This window comes from Cololabis saira, chromosome 15, assembly GCF_033807715.1.
Source record: "Cololabis saira isolate AMF1-May2022 chromosome 15, fColSai1.1, whole genome shotgun sequence".
NCBI lineage: Eukaryota > Metazoa > Chordata > Actinopteri > Beloniformes > Belonidae > Cololabis > Cololabis saira.
The window spans coordinates 7,191,798-7,211,063 of NC_084601.1; the positions used below are offsets into that span (position 1 = coordinate 7,191,798).

Sequence of the window (19,266 nt, forward strand, 5' to 3'; positions counted from 1 at the left end):
ATCTGACTCCTTCTTCAATGTCGAGGTCTCTTTCAGATTTTGTGTCCAAGAACGGTTGCACCGATCCTTGGAGATTTTATAACCCTTGTACCAAAAAATATTCCTTCTTTTCTCAGATGCATCAATCTTTCTCTCGGATTGATTATTATTTTATTGATGCTAAACTAATTCCCAAAGTACTGCCTGTTGATTATCATCCTATTGTGATCTCCGACCACGCTCCTCTTTCTTTGGATATTCAGTTCTCTTCACAGCCACGCTACTCAACATCTTGGAGGTTCAATACATTACTTCTCTCAGATGATAAGTTCACCAATTTTATTACAACTAAAATTGATGATTACATCTCTATAAATCAAAATGATATGGAACCAATTTCATCTTCAATGCTGTGGGAATCATTAAAAGCATATTTGCGGGGACAAATTATCTCCTTCTCTGCTCACTTGAATAAGTCCCGGAAAGCCAAATTACAAGAACTCTCTATTAAGATCACAAAATTGGACCAACAACTTGCTACTTGCCCCTCTCCCAGTTTTCTTAAGCAACGTGTCGATTTACAGACTGAATTTGATCTCCTTACCACTAATGACGCAGAGCGACTTCTCTTACGATCACGCTCCGTATATTATGAACATGGAGACAAGGCAAGTCGGCTCATGGCTCATCAGTTACGTCGCCAGGCAGCCTCACGTATGATCCTTCAGATAAAAGATTCATCAGGCTCATTGCATCAGGATCCCACCGCCATTAATTCTGTCTTTCACTCATTTTATTCCTCTTTATATACGTCTGAATCTCCATCTGGCTCCACTGAATTGAATTCATTCTTAGATAGCCTCAACTTTCCTGTTATAGGCTCCGATGCTGCTAAAAATCTTGACTCGCCATTAACGGTAGAAGAAATTAATGTCGCTGTGAGAAGTATGCAAAATAACAAAGCTCCTGGCCCTGATGGATTTCCAGTGGAATTTTTTAAGAAATTTCAGGATAAATTGTCCCCTTTATTGCATGCTGTTTATAAGGAATCACTGGAACATGGCACTCTCCCTCCCACTTTAAGGCAAGCCTCCATAAGAAAAGATAAGGATCCAACTCTCTGCGGCTCATACAGACCTCTTTCGTTAATAAATGTAGATGCTAAGATCCTTGCTAAAGCCTTGGCTTATCGCTTGGAGAACATTGTGCCAACTATTGTCTCAAATGAACAGACAGGATTTGTTAAGGGGCGACAGTTATTCTTTAATGTGCGGACACTTTTAAATATTATTCACTCTAAAACTGTCACCACAACACCTGAAGTCGTAATCTCGGTCGATGCTGAAAAGGCATTTGATAGGATTGAATGAGACTATTTATTTACTGTACTGAAGAAGTTTGGGCTGGGGAATGGGTTCATTTCTTTGATTCGTCTCCTTTACACGTCTCCACAAGCAAGCGTTTCCACTAATGGCATTCAGTCCAATTTTTTTACTCTAGCCCGTGGCACCAGACAGGGGTGTCCCCTCTCTCCCCTATTATTCGCACTAGCTATAGAGCCCCTGTCAATCTTTCTGAGGTCCTCCCCCACTTTTACTGGGATTTCCCGATTGGGAACAGAATATAAGCTGTCACTTTACGCTGATGACTTACTGTTATATGTCTCGGATCCTGTCCTCTCCATTCCTTCAATTTTATCTGCTTTCCAGAGATTGGGGTCTTTCTCAGGCTATAAAGTGAACGTATCTAAAAGTGAATGCTATCCCATTAATGACTCAGCAACACAGCTCGTACAGTCAGATATCCCTTTTAAGATTAGTCCTTCCGGCTTTAGGTATCTTGGGATCAACGTAACCAGAACGTTAAGCTCTCTTTTTTCTGCTAATCTCTCACCTTTAATGTCTACAATTCAATCTGACCTCCATAGATGGAAAAGCTTACCTCTTTCATTAATTGGAAGAATTAACGCAGTTAAAATGAATATTTTGCCCAAATTTCTATTTCTGTTCCATTGTCTTCCACTTTTCTTACCAAAACACTTTTTTAAAATAATTGATCAAACTATTTCTGACTTCTTATGGTGTGGGAAGGCTCCTAGAATCCGCAAATCCACACTTCAGAGATGTAAATTCAATGGCGGACTGGCACTTCCCAATTTCCAACTGTATTATTGGGCAGCACATATTCAAAAAATTTCATTTTGGTTCAAATCGGTGAATATGCCATGGTGTAAATTGGAGGCACAGTCATGCATTTCATCCTCTTTACCTGCTCTACTTACCTCATCTATTCCATCCAACCTCTCTGTCTTTACAAATAATCAAGTGGTTCACTCCACACTTAAAATTTGGTATCAATTTAGGAAACACTTCAAATTTAAGTCAGCATCTACTTTAGCTCCATTACTGAACAATCATTTATTTCGACCTCCGCTTACAGATTCAACCTTTCTCATATGGCATAATAAGGGCCTGAAAAGTTTTGGAGATCTTTACAAGGATGGTATCTTTCGCAGCTTTGCAGATCTCTCAGGTGAATTTAATCTCCCGCCTTCTCATCTCTTTCGATACTTTCAGATTAGACACTGCGCTAAAGCTTTGTTTCCAGTTTTTCCATCCTCTCCGCCGACTCTACAGTGGGAGGTGCTTTTAAACCATGATCCACTTCAAAAATCATTGATCTCTAAGGTTTACGATGACCTTCTGTCTTTCGATCTCTCTCCAGTTATTAAAGTTAGGGCTGTCTGGGAAGATGAACTGGATCTAAATTTGGAGGATGACTGGTGGGACGCTGCTCTTAAAAAAATTTACACAAGTTCATCCTGCGCTCGTCTTACACTTATACAGTTTAAAGTACTGTTTAGAGTCCACTTTTCTAAAGCTCGACTCTCACAGATCTATCCCAGTGTCACTGACGAATGCGACAAATGTCATGCCTCGTCCTGCAATTTAACCCATATGTTTTACTCTTGCCCACTACTTTCTCGCTTTTGGTCGAATTATTTTGACACCATGTCAAAAATACTCTCGGTGAACATAAAAGTCTCCCCCCATGTTGCCATATTCGGGCTCCCAGAGGACCATGGCCGGTTTACTTCAAACCAAATAGACATTTTGGCTTTTACTTCCTTACTGGCAAGACGCCACCTTCTTCTCCACTGGAAGTCGACTAAGGCTCCTTCTAGTACCCAGTGGCTCAACGACACCATGTTTTTTCTGAAGCTGGAAAAGATTAAATATTCACTGAAGGGTAGTTGCAACAAATGTTATAATAAGTGGCTTCCCTTTCTTACATTCTTCCACTCTCTCCAGTCCCTGCCTCCTGATTGACTGATCCCCCCCCTCCCTCTCTTCTCTCATTCCTCTCTTTCTTCCTCCTTTTTATTTATCTTTTTATTTACTTTTCTTTTGTTTTTGGGTTTTTTTTTTTTTTCCCCCTTTTTACTCATCTATTTTTTTAATTCATACTGTTTAGCTTAAATACTTAAATATTACTTATATATAAGAATATAATAATTTTCGTGTATTTGTCATTGTTTTGTGTGGATTTTTTGTTCTGTTCTTAATCCCAAAAAAAAAAAGGAGGTAGACTGTATATCTTTTTTTTGTTTATTCCTGTTCAACTGTGCCTTACCCCCTAATAAAAATATCAAAACAAAAAAAAATCTAAATAAACACCAACTTGTCTTCACATGTCAGTTATCCTGGTATAATTTCCTCAAACCCAGGTCAAGTTATCTGAACACGTATTAAAAACATCTTAGTGTTTGAACTAATACAAACAACAAAACAGGTTTTTGTTTCCTGCGAATCAGTCAATCAATCAATGACAATGACTTTCCTTTTCGTTAACTGAGAAGTATAGATTATGCATCTGGTCAAGCTGGTTCCCAAATTTGGCAGGGAGGGGCTGTCCTTATTACACTAGTGTGGAACTGGTTAAATATAAGTCAGAGGGCTCCAAAAGACACAGATACAGTACCAACGTTTGTATCTTTGGTGAGTACACATTTATTGCTTCTGTAGATTGTAACATCTGATTTGATGGATGCTAAAGATGCTATACCATTTGATTTTGATCCATGGCATGAGAAATTAGAAGTTTGATTGCCCGATGGTTAATATGTACAATAAGGATGTTAGTTGTTGAGATTGCCCAGTTTAAAGATTTCAGCTGGAGGTTTTGGACAAGAAACTAATTTTCCATTCACAAAGATCCCATTGTGTGCGTTTTGCCCTATTTTTCTTACATTTCATTGATTAGATGCATTGACTTAGTAAAATCAACGTATCTACTAAGTATAGGCTCATGGGATTGGAGCCTTTCAAAATGAGTTTTTACATTATGCTATACAACATTACACACTGATATTTTGTGCCGATATTCATGTTCAGCTGTTAATTTTTGAGCTTGATATTTTGGATGGTGCTAGATGGCACAAGATATAAGACTGGTTCTGCTTAAAAACTGAGTCTACTAAGCCAAGTACAGCTTCATTTAATAAGGTGTAATGTTTTTTTGTTGTTTTTTTTCAAACTCTGCAGCCTCTAGACGCACTCTGTGTGGATTTTAACGTGACAGAACAAAATCAGAAGTGATGGCTGATTATAAACAAATCAAGGCAACTGCAGTCACAGTTCTGAAGTGTGTGGAGAAGGTGTCCTCCTTCGCCTCCTCCATTAACCCAATCTTTAACATTGTCTCCTCGCTGGTTGGAGCGGTTCGCAAGGGCCTCACTGATGAGGAGGGCCACCCTCTAGATAAAGACTTCCAAGCCATTCACAACAAATTGGAGAGCATCTCCCAAAAGAAAAAAGAATGCCTGAAGATGATCCTCATCAATGAGGTGAACGAAACTTATGGAAAGTACGAGGAGTACATCAAGCACCAATACAATGCCTTCAACAGCATGGTGGCACAAGTGAAGAAGGATCCAGACAACTCTCAGCGTTACATGGAGACCTTTCAAAAGATTTATGAGCGAGACGAGGCCGAAAACAGCTTGGGTGTTTACTACCGCGGAGTGATGGGTGTAGGCACAGTCTTTAAAGGTCAGAAGCCTCTGCTGGAGGTGTACCTGGACAACTGTGATGGTGACCGGGAAATCATGGAGCATCGCTGTTCTCACATTGCTCACTTGTTTCACATGGGTCTCATCGCTCTGATGGGCTACACTACAGTCACAGAGGATGATGAAGACGAGGTGCGAGAGAAGTGGGCTCAACGGGTGATAGACATCCAGGACAAGATGCAGGAAGTTCTCAGTCAGTGCAAAGACAAATCACACTGAACGTTGTCCGGAAAGGCTTTTATAGCTGCAGTTTGTTGATTGTACTGACTATGTTAATGTCAGTGTCCATGACAACTTGACTCTGCTTTTGTTTCTAAATCAGTAATTGCTGAAGCTTTAAACAATCCTTTCAATAAAATAAACAAACATGTTAAGTTGTGTTTGAGACTGTTTTCCTTTTTTAATCCAAGTATTTACTATTTGCTATAGCTACATGTGACGGGTCACAGCTGTATGTGAGAAGATGCAGCTCCACACTACAGTCGCTTCCACATAAGACAGACGCCAACCAGGTAGATACAGGTATCTTTATTCCTCAGCTCTGCAACACATATTTAAAACAGTGGTATGAAGACAGGGGATCTGCAGTGTCTCAGGATACCGTCACAGTGAAATCCTCACTGGTCTGAGTGATCCCATAAACAAAAAGATAGGCTACATTGTAATGTTGCAAAATAAAATGATAATGGTGCGATCGTATAGTGGTATAATACATTAATTTAACTATATGATAAACTCAACTGCAGATAACAAAATTGCACAATAAAGCATCAAAAACAGATAAAAATAAGAAATACATTTATATTACCTGCAACACACATTTAGGTCTCAGGAAACCATCTGAATAACATGAAACACGTGCAACCAATTAAGCTAGGTTAACACAAAAAAAATCGTTTATCCGATCTTCAAACACACAATTTTAGTAACAAATAATCACAGTCTTTGCTACAGACAGTTAGCTTTGATCCTTGTAAGTATATTGCACTGCAAAAATCAAAACATTAACTTCTGGAACGAAATAAAATCAATAAACATCCCGGACCATGCAAGAGCACAATTTACCACAGTGAAATCCTCACTGGTCTGTGCGATCCCACGCCAACCACTGCGCCAATAGATGGCAGTGTTGCACTACTTTTGCATAATTTAATCACTATTATCCTACTCCGTTACATATAGACAAGTTTTACGCGCCAAGACCTGGGCGCCGCCATTACCTACACAAATGCATTTAATTTCCGCCGGAAGTGGTTTGCGCGGCCTCTACCGGTGTAAACACAGCGGCGTGGATGCTAGCCTAAAGCAAAGACTCGCTGCTCGTGAGCTTTTACTGTCGACAACTATGTAATTGCAATTGGTTTTACTACCGTACTTTGACTGGAGATGGCGTTACTCTCCCCCACCCGAATTCAGTGCAGAACTGGGAGGATAACATGACGACACGGCCCAGCAGAACAGACAGCAAGATCTGCTCCTACTTCGTGCAATCTATGGCAATAGATGGAAAAGCAATGGACAATCTGAAAGCCTCTGAGGCAGATCAATATCTGCACAGCAACAAAGACGGTTGTGTCATGTCACACAAACATGATCGCTGACCCTGATGTGTCTGTACAGTCATGCAAGTTCAATGCTATTAAAGCACTTTAAACTTTAAATCAAAGCGTTTTATTTTTTCATATAAAATAAATACATTTCTATGCAGTTTAGAAGTTTTGGGGATGTCCCTTTTTTGGTGCCTGGGCTGCTGAAATCGGGGTGTCCCTTATTTCTATTTCTGAAAGGTGGCAACCCTAACACAGACCTCTGTCCAGGCCTCTGCCCAGACCTCTGTCCAGGCCTCTGCCCAGACCTCTGCCCAGACCTCTGCCCAGGACCCTACTGAGAGCTCTGTCCAGGCCTGAGCCGAGAACTCGAGGGCGGCCCCCTGATCTGTCTCTCCGGTCTGCCTGGCCCAGTGCCCTGGCCCCCTGAACTCTGTGTTGGCCTGGGCACCTGTCTCACCAAACCTATTGTGTATATCTTGTCTTGTTTCAAGCTGGACATGTCCGTTTTATTTTATCAGCTCAAAAGTATAAGTGCACAAAAATAACCATTTATCTGCTTCAATATTTAACCCACATGGGCTGCCACTCGATCATCTTAGTAATTTTATTTCAGTTCAAAATGTTTTGCCTTGGCGTACACAGGAAGCATGTGATCTGATAGTGCTATTCATGTGAAGGAAATAATGTCCAAGCAGTTAACACAGACGACCATACCAACCTGTCAAGAATAACTGTTGAATAAAGGTAGTGCTGGTATTGAAAAGCAAATATCAAACTGTTGCAAAAAGACATTTATCAAGGAAAGTTAGCTTACTTTCCCCACTCATTTAAGAGGTGGAAAAATTTAACGATTTTGTGACACGCTGTTTAAATGGTTGCAGCTGCAAAGCCCTTTTAAACATAGTAAAAAACTTCAATAGCTGCCAATAGGAATCCTCAGCACGGAAATCATAAATTGTGTCATTAGTTGTACAAAGGTAATTTCGACATTACAGGACTGTCTCAGAAAATTAGAGTATTGTGATAAAGTTCTTTATTTTCTGTAATGCAATTACAAAAACAAAAATGTCATACATTCTGGATTCATTACAAATCAACTGAAATATTGCAAGCCTTTTATTATTTTAATATTGCTAATTATGGCTTACAGTTTAAGATTAAGATTCCCAGAATATTCAAATTTTTTGAGATAGGATATTTGAGTTTTCTTAAGCTGTAAGCCATGATCAGCAATATTAAAATAATTAAAGGCTTGCAATATTTCAGTTGATTTGTAATGAATCCAGAATGTATGACATTTTTGTTTTTGTAATTGCATTACAGAAAATCACAATATTCTAATTTTATGAGACAGTCCTGTAAGTATTTTACAGACATCAACCAAGATGTAAATCACACATTGCCGGAAGAAGAGTCTGTAATATCTGATGTTGCACCATAAAAGCTAACACGGTTGGGTATGAGGTGGCGTGTTGCAACTATAGTGGTGCAGCAGGTCAGCAGAGCAAAGCAGCCGCCGCAGAAGAACACGAGGGCCATAATAACCCACAGCAGTGTGGTGACAACAAAGGCAAACTGGTAGGTTGTCTTGTGGCAGTGCCGATCCGGTCCAGCGTAATTTGGAGGATATATGGAATATATCCAGCAGGTGCCTAGAGGTAGCAAAAAGGGACAACATTCAGTTCAGATGAAACTACACGTTGAAACAAGATAAAAGCACAGATACAAAGAGGTGTTTTCAGTTCAAAGTTTAATGAATGGTTGGTCTATAATGAGCCTTATTTTTTCTGCCATAGCTTTGGCTTTATACCTAAGAAATCTGCATGCTGTTTCCACTCGCTGTGGTTTGATCAGGCGTGATAACCATACCGTCATCTGAGTCCATGGTCAAAAGGCAGAATTATGATTGGTTGTGCAGATGTGTACAGCTGTAGTCAGGACCAAATTCAGTTGTCTTTCAGTCAGATGATTGCTACTTGGTTTCCAATTTTCCCAAATTACTTGTCGAAGGTTCCTTGAGCAAGACTGATTCCCAGTGTGTTCCTCACTTGTTACATTCTTTGAATAAAGGTGACTACTGAATGAATACAATGTAATGAAGCAACATTCATAATTGTCACTTTTCACCAATATCTAGAGAGAAATCCATTTTTGGGAGCTTTATACTTCATACAAGTTGATGACAAAATTCACAAATGCACACACCAATTCGCAAATGCACAGTATTTGTAACACGTCGTGAAACGAAACGGAGCAAATACAGAAATATCTCCGCTGTTTCTCATCATCATTTGCTGCATCGGCAGGACTAAGAGCTCTCCAGTCTCCTGACGGCTCTGGTTGAACGGCCCGACAAACCATCTCTGATCGCGCTGTTTTCTTTACCGAGATCACAAGAAAAAAGCAGAGCAGTGATCTCCTCTCTATCCCGTGTTGCTGTTTATTTATCTTTATTCCACCAATTCGAAATATTGAATCACTTTTCTAAGCCAACGAGGCGAACGCAGTTCAAACAGCAGGTGTATCCGCCTCTTTAATCTGATTGGTTTACAAGTAAATCGTCCCCCACGTGGGGTGCACTCTTATGATTGGCTGAAACAAAGGAAGATATCTGATTGGTTGCAGATCCTTCTGTGTTAAAAAAAAAAACGTATTTGTGGATTGAGTCACGTCAGGGGAGACTCGCAAATCCAGCACAGCTCACAGACAAAAAAACGTTTGTAAATCAGGTTATATTTGTGTGTGCATCAAAAATACATTTGTATATCTTGTCCTACGCACGCGTGAATTGTTCTGTGCATTTGTGAATTTTGTCCTGTGCATTTGTGAAACGCTGAAGTACGTTTTTCTCAAACATTGTTGGCATCATTAAAAAAAAAAATTCACTTTCAAGATTTCCTACATTTGCATTATTTCTGATTAAAGCGGTTCTGACAAACTATTCATTGCTGTCTGTTTTATTCAGATTCGCACATCATGCCAAGTACTCGTGCAGTGCAGAGATGTAAATGTGTCGCTCACCCACTATCAACCAGACAAAACTGAAGAGATGCAGGAAGACCATACAGGTCAAAGTGAAGGTGTGGACGGCTCCATCCGTGTTAGTCCTGCTCATGTAGGTGGCAGACAGAGAGATGATGCTGCTTGCCCCCAGTACCAGCAGGTAAATGGGGATGTACGGCTGCACAGGACACAGGCTCAGAGTTGTGGCCCCTGTGATAAAGCAAATATATAAATAAATATATATAAAAAAACAATATGGTCAATATAGCAAAACGTGTGAATTAGTCACCAAATAAATGGATAAACCCACCCACTCCAATGGCTGCTATCATTACCATCCACCAAATAATATTCACCATAACTGCAACACAAAAGAGACAGGGGTCAAGGAACTGCTGAACACAAAAACAATTACGCACAAAAGAAAAAAGATGGCTAACCAATTGTTGCAATCAGTACGGAACTTTGAGGTCTGAGGTCCATCTGTTGAAACGAAGATTATATGACTTTAAAAGTTAAAAAAAGTAATACACAACCATGAGGCGGCACTACAGCAGAAGTGTGCTATCGTACCTGTCCAGCTGGGAGAGAAGACTTTAAAGGCTTTTTTCTTCTTGTGGACTACACAAGCCGAGCTCTACACATGAGTCTGCGTTTTGAGCAGAGTGACAGCCTTTTTCACATCATTTGCTGTTTTTGGCAGGATGTGGAGAGGCCGTTTCAATCATTTCAGCAAACGTTTTGCAATAGTCTTCGAGTCTAAGAGGAAATTACGATAAGATCAGACTTCGTCATCTGATGTGTTTCGCAGGCATAGTGTTCTTTAAGGCACAGGCCAACCACATAGTGGCATTCTGTTTTTCTTGTAAAGTGCTTTTCTAAATTTTCTAAGATAAATGTAATCTCACATCAGTTAGAGATGCTAATTACTTCCTAATGAGAACTGCATGAGAATCATGAAGGCTCAGTCTTCACAAAAAAAGCCAAACTTTATCAGGTCTCATCAGTGAGGTTGCGCAGACATCATGTGCACCTTTCTGTTACCTAGAACTTTTTGAAGAATAGTTAAATTTGATGTAATTTTATGTAACTGTAAAAATAAACTGTTCTCCCCGTGTTCCCTTGAGTAGCTAATGTGAGCTACAAAATCCTGCAGCAGTCCTGGGCTATACTGCCCCCTCTGGTCAGCCGGGACGCCCAATGGGGTGGGGAGGATCTGGCTGGAATAACGTGATCCTTCCACGCGCTACGTCCGGCCAGAGAAACCCCAGCCTGTCTGGTGAAAAGAAGCGGCCTGTTCTTTCCTCAAGCAAGAAGGAGGCTTGAGCTCAGTGCAGGGCCTTCCAGGGTTGACAGAGAGCAATGCCCATTATCAGGGATACAAATATTTAAAGCAGCACTATGTAACTTTTCCACCTTAATCTAATATTTCATCATCATCATTGTGATGGAACATCAACTTCCAACAGGTTTAATGAACCTCTGTCATGGTCTGAGGGGTCTGTATCGCCTTCACTGGCACTATGTAACTTTGAGGAGCATGGTAGGAACCCTGCCACACTAAAAAACTACACATTTTTACGGCTTTGACTGCTTTACGGCATACGTCACTTCCCCCTCCTTCCCGATTCGTAGTCCAGACCAAAGCTGGGCGGGGCGTGGAGCGCAGAGCTCAGCAGAAGCTGGTATCATGGCCGAAGCAGCGGAAAAACCAAAGAAAATAAAAGTTTTATCGGAGGAGGCGAAAAAAAAAGGAAAGCGGGAGATTAACAAACTAAATGCCTGGACAAGAATAAAGATTGGCCCGGCGTTCACTCGCTGGCCTGGTTTTGGTAATTCTAAAATTACTGACAATATCAACAACAGACACATAGAATAATAATAGTGATCATAAAAATGTGTAATTCGCAATGAGGAAGCTTTATAAACTAATAATACAATTGAATAGAATTACAGCACTAGAGGAAAGAATGCAATGCAAAGAAAATGTATAGAACATTTCTAGTATTTTTCCTGAGAAGTGTAAAATTGTGCAGGGCTGATCTGCAAAATATAAGGAATGGGCATTCAGTTATTCAAAGGTTATAAAGTATTTTTTTATTTTGTCAGTAAGTATGTTGGACTACTAATTTATGACGAAGTCCCTCTAAAAAACGTGACAGGAAAAAGGTGCAGTAGAACAAAACCAGAGCGTATGAGTTTGTAATTTGGGGCGCATTATCTGGCTGAAACCGGACAGGGGGGCAGGGGTGACTTCACTAATAAAAGATTTTCAACTTCGTCATATTATATTGTTTAGCCAAAAATAGATACATTACCTCTTCGCTATCCATCCTGCAAACGGCCGCTGAAAACAGAAAAGTAGTTTTGAAAGTCCGTCCCGTCTTATTTCATTCATCGTCAAAACAAATGCACACGACGGGGACAGGAGTTTCCCGGCAGTACGTGCTGGTGCTCATGGGAAATGTAGTTCTTTCTGGTAAAGCACTACCGCTTTTGTCCAAAGGAGCCGCCAAACTCAACAAAAGCTGAAAGTTACATTGTGCTGCTTTAAATAAATAAATAAATTACTGTTAGTAAAGTAGCTGACACTAACAAAACCACGACATTTGACATTATTGTTACCTATGTTGTAATCAAAGCTTTTAGTGTTCATTTAGTCATGCAGCTGCATATCTAAAGGTAGAAGTGCATTGAGGCATCAATGCTACAGTTTATGATGAAGCATTTCTCAGGGAGCACCGGATGGAGGGAGAGAGAAACTCTAGTTCTCCGTCTCCTGTTGATGTTTTGTTGTGATATCAGTAGATGTGACGTCATCCAGAAATTGCTGAACCTACCTTTAAGCACAAACCACAGCACAGTCCCTCCCATTTTCCTCCACACTATAGTTTCATTAAGCTTGTATTCCATGTTTGTATTTCATACATGGTCAGTGATGCAAGTTCATCAAACTTGGCACATACTATATATGCATAATACAGATTACTACAAATAAAGCAAAATTAGCAAAGACACATATGGAGACTATTTATTTTATTTGTGAGATGCTTTTTATTATCTATTTTACCAGACTTCACCAACAATAAACACAGTGCCTGTGAAATATGTGATGTTATGTTTACCACAAGACATAAAGGCTGTTGTTAGCGTAAAAGACCCATTATTTTGCACCTGTTTTGGTATTACCTCAACTTGTAGGAGGATGTGTAGTGAATGTTAAAACATTTAAGTTAGCTAGTCAGTTAGTTTCCATTTTTCAGAGATACAAAAGTCTACCTTTCAAAATGATTCCTCAGCTGAAGAAGTCTGATCAATCCTGCTTGAGTTTAATCACATCCATTTTTGTAATAATCTGGCTGAGACATTTGCAGTCGTTTGTTTAACCATCTTCTTTTTCAATGGTGAAGCTTCGTATTTAAGATCAGCCTTTTTGGAAGTTGTTGGGGAAATGCCTTTTCGTGACCTCTTTTAGTTGAAAGTCAATGATCATTTGAATAATGGGAGCAGCGGGGAAGTCCATGCATATGATTCCAAGCCGTTGGTTCAGGACCGTCTTGGCCTGCAGGTAATCATAAAGCTGTGCATTGATGCGCTGTGCAACCGCTCTGGGGTGTGCAAACACACCAGTTCCACTACTGAAGGTGAGAAAAATCTGCTCCATGTTTCCTGTAGGCGCTGCCTCCAAGTGTTCGTAGACACTCTGCCATTTCTGCTCCAAATGCAGAAGCGTGGGTACCTGCAGGGAACACCAAACACACTATTACTCCTAAATTTGTTTTGGTCCATCCATTTAATCCTGCTTCATCTCCGGATCCTATCTTGGCTATCATTTGGCAAGAGGAAGAATACTGGAGCCTGTTTATGGAGAGTATCTTCCTATTAATGTGAGTACTTGGCCATGACACTTTTTGCTGAATGTTTTTACATTTACTGCAGAACATCTACTTTACAACAGTATACCGTGAAAAATGTTCATGCTATATTAACCCAGTCTGTGTAAATATAGGAAGATATTTGTGATTTATGTACCAATGGTATGGGCGGAAATATGTGCCACTAGAAACTGAATTTGAATAATTAGGGCCCGAGCGCTTACAGTGCGAAGGCCCTATTGTATCTGTAGGAATTCTTCGTATTATTATTTTTCTGACAAAAGGAAGGCCTTTTTGCCCCCCTAAACGTTTGGTTTACATTAATGGGCGTGGCCTAATGGCTCAACAGCGCCCCCCGGAAAACCCTGTGCCTCAAGCCCCACAATACGGTTTGACGTACATGCACGAAAATCGGTACACACCTGTATCATGCCACAACTTAAAGAAAAGTCTCTTGGCGCCATGGCCGAAACTGAACAGGAAGTCTGCTATTTTGAATTAATTGTGTAATTTTGGCGCAATTTATGCCATTCCTTCCGCAATTAATGCATCCCGAACCGTAACGTGCACCCAGGTGTGTTATACATCAAAATGTGCGTCTCCATGTTGCGACTATGCGCATTACTTTTCTCTTTCAAAAGTGTTACCGTGGCGACGCTAGACGCCAAAAAGCGCGCCTTCCCTTCATCTGATTGGTCCATATTTGATAGTTCTCCAAAAGTCACCAAATTTTGCATGCAAGCCAGGCCTGGTGATAAATTTGATATTTCATGGTTTGCATTAATGGGCGTGGCAAAATGGCTCAACTAGAATACTTTTCTCTGCCATAACTTTTGAAAGGTTTGACAAAGAGTCGTGGGTGGTGTCATGGGACTCGGTATTGAGTCCTTGAACATAATTGGTGAAAATTAGCCCCGCCCCTTCTTCTGATTGGTTGTCCCTATTCCCTGCTGTAACTTTTGAATGGTTTGACATAGAGAGTCGTGGGTGGTGTCATCGGACTCTGTATTGAGTCCTTGACCTTCATTGGCCTGAATTAGCCCCGCCCCTTCTTCTGATTGGTTGTCCCTTTTTTCTGCTAAAACTTTTGGATGGTTTGACATAGGAAGTCGTGGGTGGTGTCATTTCTGCTTATGGGGGGCGGTGGCTATGAGTGCGAGGGCCCGTTCATCGCTGCTTGCAGCTTTAATTTGAAATTGAATTTGTTAGTTTGGAACTGAATTTCTATAAACTTGAAACTGAATGTAACATTATGAAATTGAATTCAATTGTTCTGAAGCTGTATTTGATCCTCCCTGAAAATTCAACTCTCTTTATACTTTGAGATTCAGTTCTCACAATTCAAATTCAGTTCTTCCAATTCAATTTCAATTTACTGGAGTTACTGTGCCAGACATCCGGGTCGTTGAGGGAAAGCAATCGAGTGCAGATACAAAGAACTCCTTTTCACGTGGCCTACTATAACCTCTATTTTCTTTCAACGATATAAACGACCAATGGGAGCTAGATATTTCAAAACCTATTGTGTTTTCTCCATTCTGTGTAAAAAGTGTAGATTTATATCTTGCTGTTTTGTATCTTTATATAGCTTGAAGGAGATATGAAATTTGTAGCAGGACAACAATCTATTTGTCAGTTTGAGCTGCTCATAAAAGAGCTGTTAAGGTTCTTACTATAACTCTGACAGGGACTCTATTACTAGAATCCGTAGGTTTCTATGGATGTATAAAGTCTGATAGACAATAAAATGTTAATACAAAAGGAATAAAAACAATATGACCTCCTCGTACCCTCCAGTCATCAGCTATGTCCAGGGAAGTGTAGCGCATCCCCAAGTCAGGGCCTGTAAATTCTTGCAGGATGATGAGTTTCCCTCGGGCCTGGCCCATGGTTGGCACCAGCCGGCTGTGCCACAGCAGGTCCCAGCGAGCGTAGCGATGGATGAATTCTACCACGGTACCGTAGATGTTATTGGTCGTACTCAGCTCCTCTCTCAGCCGCATCAGTACTGTCTCACTGGGATAGCTGTGCAGGAAGTCAACCACACCCTCCAGTACTTGGCCAAAGTGTGCTCGCTGGTACGACACCCCGTGGTGGATAGTGAGGTTTCCGTTGATGTGACGCACACGGATGTCTAAGAAACGAACGCCAGCACGGAGCTGGGAGGCCAGGCTCCAGGTCTGACACTCGGCGTAGACGCCTCCGTACACGGCCATGGCGTTGTGGGTCCCCGGCATGGAGACCTCAGACAGCAGCTGCTCGTCAGGGATGCTGGACATCCAGGAAGGGTTGAGAAACTCTGGGTTGGGGGTGTCATCATAGTCAGGTCTCTGAATTGCAGAGTACCTTAAAACAATATGAATAAATAATTAAAAACAAAATGTAGATTTAGTTTATATAGTATCACTGCAAAAACTCTAAATCTTAACAAGAATATTTGTCTTATTTCTAGTTAAAGGAGCATAAGGCTCCTTTTAAGAAATGAGACTCTCTAGCGCCACCCTTCACCACGACGGCCGTCGGGGGTACTGCAGCCAACAGCGAAGCCGGCACGGGAGAACGGGGAGAACGAGGAGAACGCGCATGCAGCGTCATGTGACGTCACATCAGCAGCCCAGCGCGGGAAATTCGGAGGCCGAATTGCAGCACATTTTGCAGCGCACAGCCTGTTCAAGGCAACGGAGAGATACACTAGAGGGCTCATTCTTTTGGGTTTGGAACGCTTCATCTGACATTATTACTAGAAAACTTAAAATGTATATGGATTTTTTTCATAAATCCTGCCTCAATCCTGCCTCAAGCTCCTTTAAGTGTACTGAGATTTTTTTGACTAAAAATGAGACATTTTAACTAGAAATAAGACAAATATTCCTGGTAAGATTTTGGGTTTTTGTCAGGTATAAGCATGTAAGGCTTATATATATATATATATATATATATATATATATATATATATATATATATATATATATATATATATATATATATGAAACAGTATAGAAATGAATAGATTTTTAAAGGTTTGAAGGTATTGAAAGACAACATTTAAAAATTAAAACTAGTCTTGTTGAAAATAACATGATCAAGAATAAAGAAACCTTCTGGGGTTAAAACAACCATACATTTTTTAATTAGTAAATGGTAAAGTATACAAACTTCTGGGTCTCTAGAAAATACCTACAGACAACTTCTGTTGTAATAGACGCTATATACATAAAATTGAATTGAAATTAATAAAAGAGTTCAACACATGCCTAGTTTATCATGAATAAGTAATGATCTAGGTATGTGAAAAGACTTACATATTCAAAGTTAAAGGTACTTTGGTTTGTCTGTAAGGATCACTTCAACTACTACTTGAGTGGACAGATGTAAGAGGGTTAAAAACGTATTCTGTATAAATTCTGAGATAGGTCAATTGCCTCAAATGCTACATGAATTACCAATTTGCTGCAAATGCTGATTCCCTTTCAACTCAAATATGCTTTGATTCCTATTGTTTTGATGTCCCTAACTAACAAGATTAGTCTTTGGGTTGGGTTACCTCCAGAATTGTCTTTTTAAAATTCAACCACAACTGTTAATGAAAAAAAAAACACATTTTTAAAATTGAACATTTAAATATAGATCCTTACACATTTTGTGTGGTGTCCATGAGAGCAAAACCACTATGAAAAAAAAGATACAAAAAATAAAATGAAACATCAGTTAGATCACAGGTACACTGAACAATAGGAAAAAAACTAAAATAATAATATTCCAGATGTAGAAATGTCTAAATATGTATGTATTTCATGTATATTTGTATGTATAAAAGCGTTCCAGAGACAGTTTAAGCTTATGACATCTAACTGCTGGGCTTTCTGCCTCAGCATGGGAACACATGACTGTACTAACCCCAGCAAGAGCACCAGCCGTGGCAACAGTTTATGCATTTTCACTGGACCTTCCATGAGATCAGTCCTTGTGCAGGATTTCCTGAAAACAAATGTGACTTTATGCTTAGAAAAAAGCAACATAAAAATAAAAACATTTAGTTTACACTTTTTAGATACTTATTTACAGCAAGACACGAATCTAATACATCATAAACATTGTGAGCAATATTAAGTTACTAATACTTATAAATACATCCAGGTTAGACTGAGATCACTCAAACTGAGCCTTTGAGGAAGACGTGTTGTAAATGTTTTTTCTCTATCTATTTCTCTATGTGCCTGCATTTCTAATTACGGGTACCAAATAAAAGATATTGCTCAATACATATGTTAACAGGTAATTGCACATTGAGGCAGTGCAGGATGTATAAAAAAAAAGGTGTTAAAATCAATATTTATTTGCTATCCGCTCTGAATATTTAAGCGTTCAGCAAATTAACACGTGTTTTCTGTTCAGGAAAGTATCAGCCAGTATGAAAACCAAACAAACAGTGGAAACAATTTGACTCTGGTCCAGCCTGAGGTCAGCCTCAGCTCACAGTGGCCAGTTGATTCAATGGCAGACTTAAACCCTTCTAATCCCAGCTGAACCAAACTATCCAGCACTTCTGCGTGTACCCCGCTGCATGTCTTCCTCTACATACCCCGGAGCATACCTGAAATCAGAACGTGTACCTTACCCAGAACAGCCCGGGTGCCTGGGTACGACCTGCAGAACAAGGGCAACAGCAGGGACTGGAGTGAAAATACAGCAAGAGTGTCAACCTGGGAAACTATTGTGGGAAACAGCACAGATGAGCAGCCGAGCTGTGACCACAGAGCAGGGTGGGAGCACAGCAGTGCCAATCCCTGACGGTGGGGGATGGATGGGGGAGTCCAAAATCATCCTCTAAAAAAGCTTTCTTCAAGGCTATTTTTGATTAGCCCTTTTTTATGTATTATTTATTAAATGCAAAAACACTGAACCTCTGTCTAGCTTTGATAATAATGATGGAAATTAACTATGTAATCTGCAGAGGTGTCTTCAGTATTCACATTCATTACTCAGGTAGAAGTATAGATACTAGAGTTTAAAAATACTCCCGTAGAAGTTGAAGTATTAACTCAAGTTTTTTACTCAAGTAAAAGTATAAAAGTACTGGTTTCAAAACTACTTAAAGTATAAAAGTAAAAGTAATGTAAGGGGGAAAAAAGCCATTAAGGACAAAAGCCATTGAAAATGAATGCATCTTAGTATAATGCAAATATATTAAAGAACCATATATGTGTACTATTGAGCATTAACATGTGTTTCAGAGAGCAGGAGATATGATGACTAGTTGCCTATAAGTATTGTAATGGTGCAAAAAGTCAAACTTCAGAGGCATGTTATCATTTATCCTAACCTTTATTGGAATGTACATCCAAGTTTAGTTGCAGGAATCTGAGGGAACGGATGTAAGAACAAAACTGGACAAGAACATCTGAAACAACCACAACCAAATTCACTCTATCCGGATGGAGCAATTTAACTGGATAGTTTTTTTTTAAAGGCCGAAATGAAATAGAGTAACGAGGCTGTTTTTAAAATGTAAGGAGTAAAAAGTACAGATAATTGCGTGAAAATGTAAGGAGTAAAAGTAAAAAGTCGTCTGAAAAATAATTACTCCAGTGAAGTATAGATAACCAAAATTTCTACTTAAGTAAGGTAACAAAGTATTTTTACTTCGTTACTTGACACCTCTGGTAATCTGTAAAAAGGCTGTCAGAACAGTGTCATTCTGAACTATTACTGTTCACACTGAAATACAATCTGGCAAATATGTTCACACATATACATACACATTTTGTGTTTGTAATCGTATCACATT

General features: G+C 39.8%; 3 protein-coding genes across 6 annotated transcripts; 1 reads left to right on the forward strand and 2 right to left on the reverse strand.

Annotated features, from left to right (window-relative positions):
- Window positions 1-4,576: 4,576 nt before the first annotated feature.
- On the forward strand, window positions 4,577-5,277 carry LOC133461081 (protein rapunzel-like). The gene has a single exon (XM_061741848.1). It carries the CDS (start codon window positions 4,577-4,579, stop codon window positions 5,267-5,269), a length of 693 nt encoding a protein of 230 aa, XP_061597832.1. The 3' UTR covers window positions 5,270-5,277.
- A 2,682-nt stretch (window positions 5,278-7,959) lies between these two features.
- LOC133461254 (transmembrane protein 272-like) lies at window positions 7,960-10,257 on the reverse strand. Its single transcript, XM_061742101.1, has 5 exons — window positions 10,177-10,257; window positions 10,044-10,086; window positions 9,914-9,964; window positions 9,622-9,813; window positions 7,960-8,252 (listed from the first exon to the last, which is right to left on the reverse strand). Exons 2-5 carry the CDS (start codon window positions 10,084-10,086, stop codon window positions 7,993-7,995), a joined length of 546 nt encoding a protein of 181 aa, XP_061598085.1. The 5' UTR covers window positions 10,177-10,257; the 3' UTR covers window positions 7,960-7,992.
- A 2,373-nt stretch (window positions 10,258-12,630) lies between these two features.
- On the reverse strand, window positions 12,631-18,531 carry si:dkey-266f7.9 (uncharacterized protein LOC100006223 homolog). 4 transcript variants are annotated; one of them, XM_061741794.1, is made up of 5 exons: window positions 18,097-18,531; window positions 17,376-17,456; window positions 17,114-17,146; window positions 15,269-15,824; window positions 12,631-13,342 (listed from the first exon to the last, which is right to left on the reverse strand). In XM_061741794.1, exons 2-5 carry the CDS (start codon window positions 17,429-17,431, stop codon window positions 13,028-13,030), a joined length of 960 nt encoding a protein of 319 aa, XP_061597778.1. In that variant the 5' UTR covers window positions 17,432-17,456; window positions 18,097-18,531; the 3' UTR covers window positions 12,631-13,027. The 4 variants fall into 4 exon arrangements, with proteins under 4 accessions (XP_061597778.1, XP_061597779.1, XP_061597777.1 ...); XM_061741795.1 differs by having other exon boundaries at window positions 18,073-18,531; XM_061741793.1 differs by lacking the exon at window positions 18,097-18,531 and having other exon boundaries at window positions 17,376-18,008.
- Window positions 18,532-19,266: the final 735 nt, after the last annotated feature.

What these genes read in the sequence shown, in the direction of transcription:
- LOC133461081 (XM_061741848.1), top strand. Translation starts at nt 4,577, where the DNA reads ATGGCTGATTATAAACAAATCAAGGCAACTGCAGTCACAGTTCTGAAG.
- LOC133461254 (XM_061742101.1), bottom strand. Translation starts at nt 10,086, where the DNA reads ATGGACCTCAGACCTCAAAGTTCCGTACTGATTGCAACAATTG. An exon ending in GATAGCAGCCATTGGAGTGG is followed by an intron (nt 9,814 to 9,913) that starts GTGGGTTTATCC and finishes GCTTTATCACAG; the next exon opens with GGGCCACAACTCTGAGCCTG. An exon ending in TTTTGTCTGGTTGATAGTGG is followed by an intron (nt 8,253 to 9,621) that starts GTGAGCGACACA and finishes TGCTACCTCTAG; the next exon opens with GCACCTGCTGGATATATTCC.
- si:dkey-266f7.9 (XM_061741793.1), bottom strand. Translation starts at nt 17,497, where the DNA reads ATGTTGCTTTTTTCTAAGCATAAAGTCACATTTGTTTTCAGGAAATCC. An exon ending in CGGCTGGTGCTCTTGCTGGG is followed by an intron (nt 17,147 to 17,375) that starts GTTAGTACAGTC and finishes TTTTTTTCATAG; the next exon opens with TGGTTTTGCTCTCATGGACA. An exon ending in ACATAGCTGATGACTGGAGG is followed by an intron (nt 13,343 to 15,268) that starts GTACGAGGAGGT and finishes TGTTCCCTGCAG; the next exon opens with GTACCCACGCTTCTGCATTT.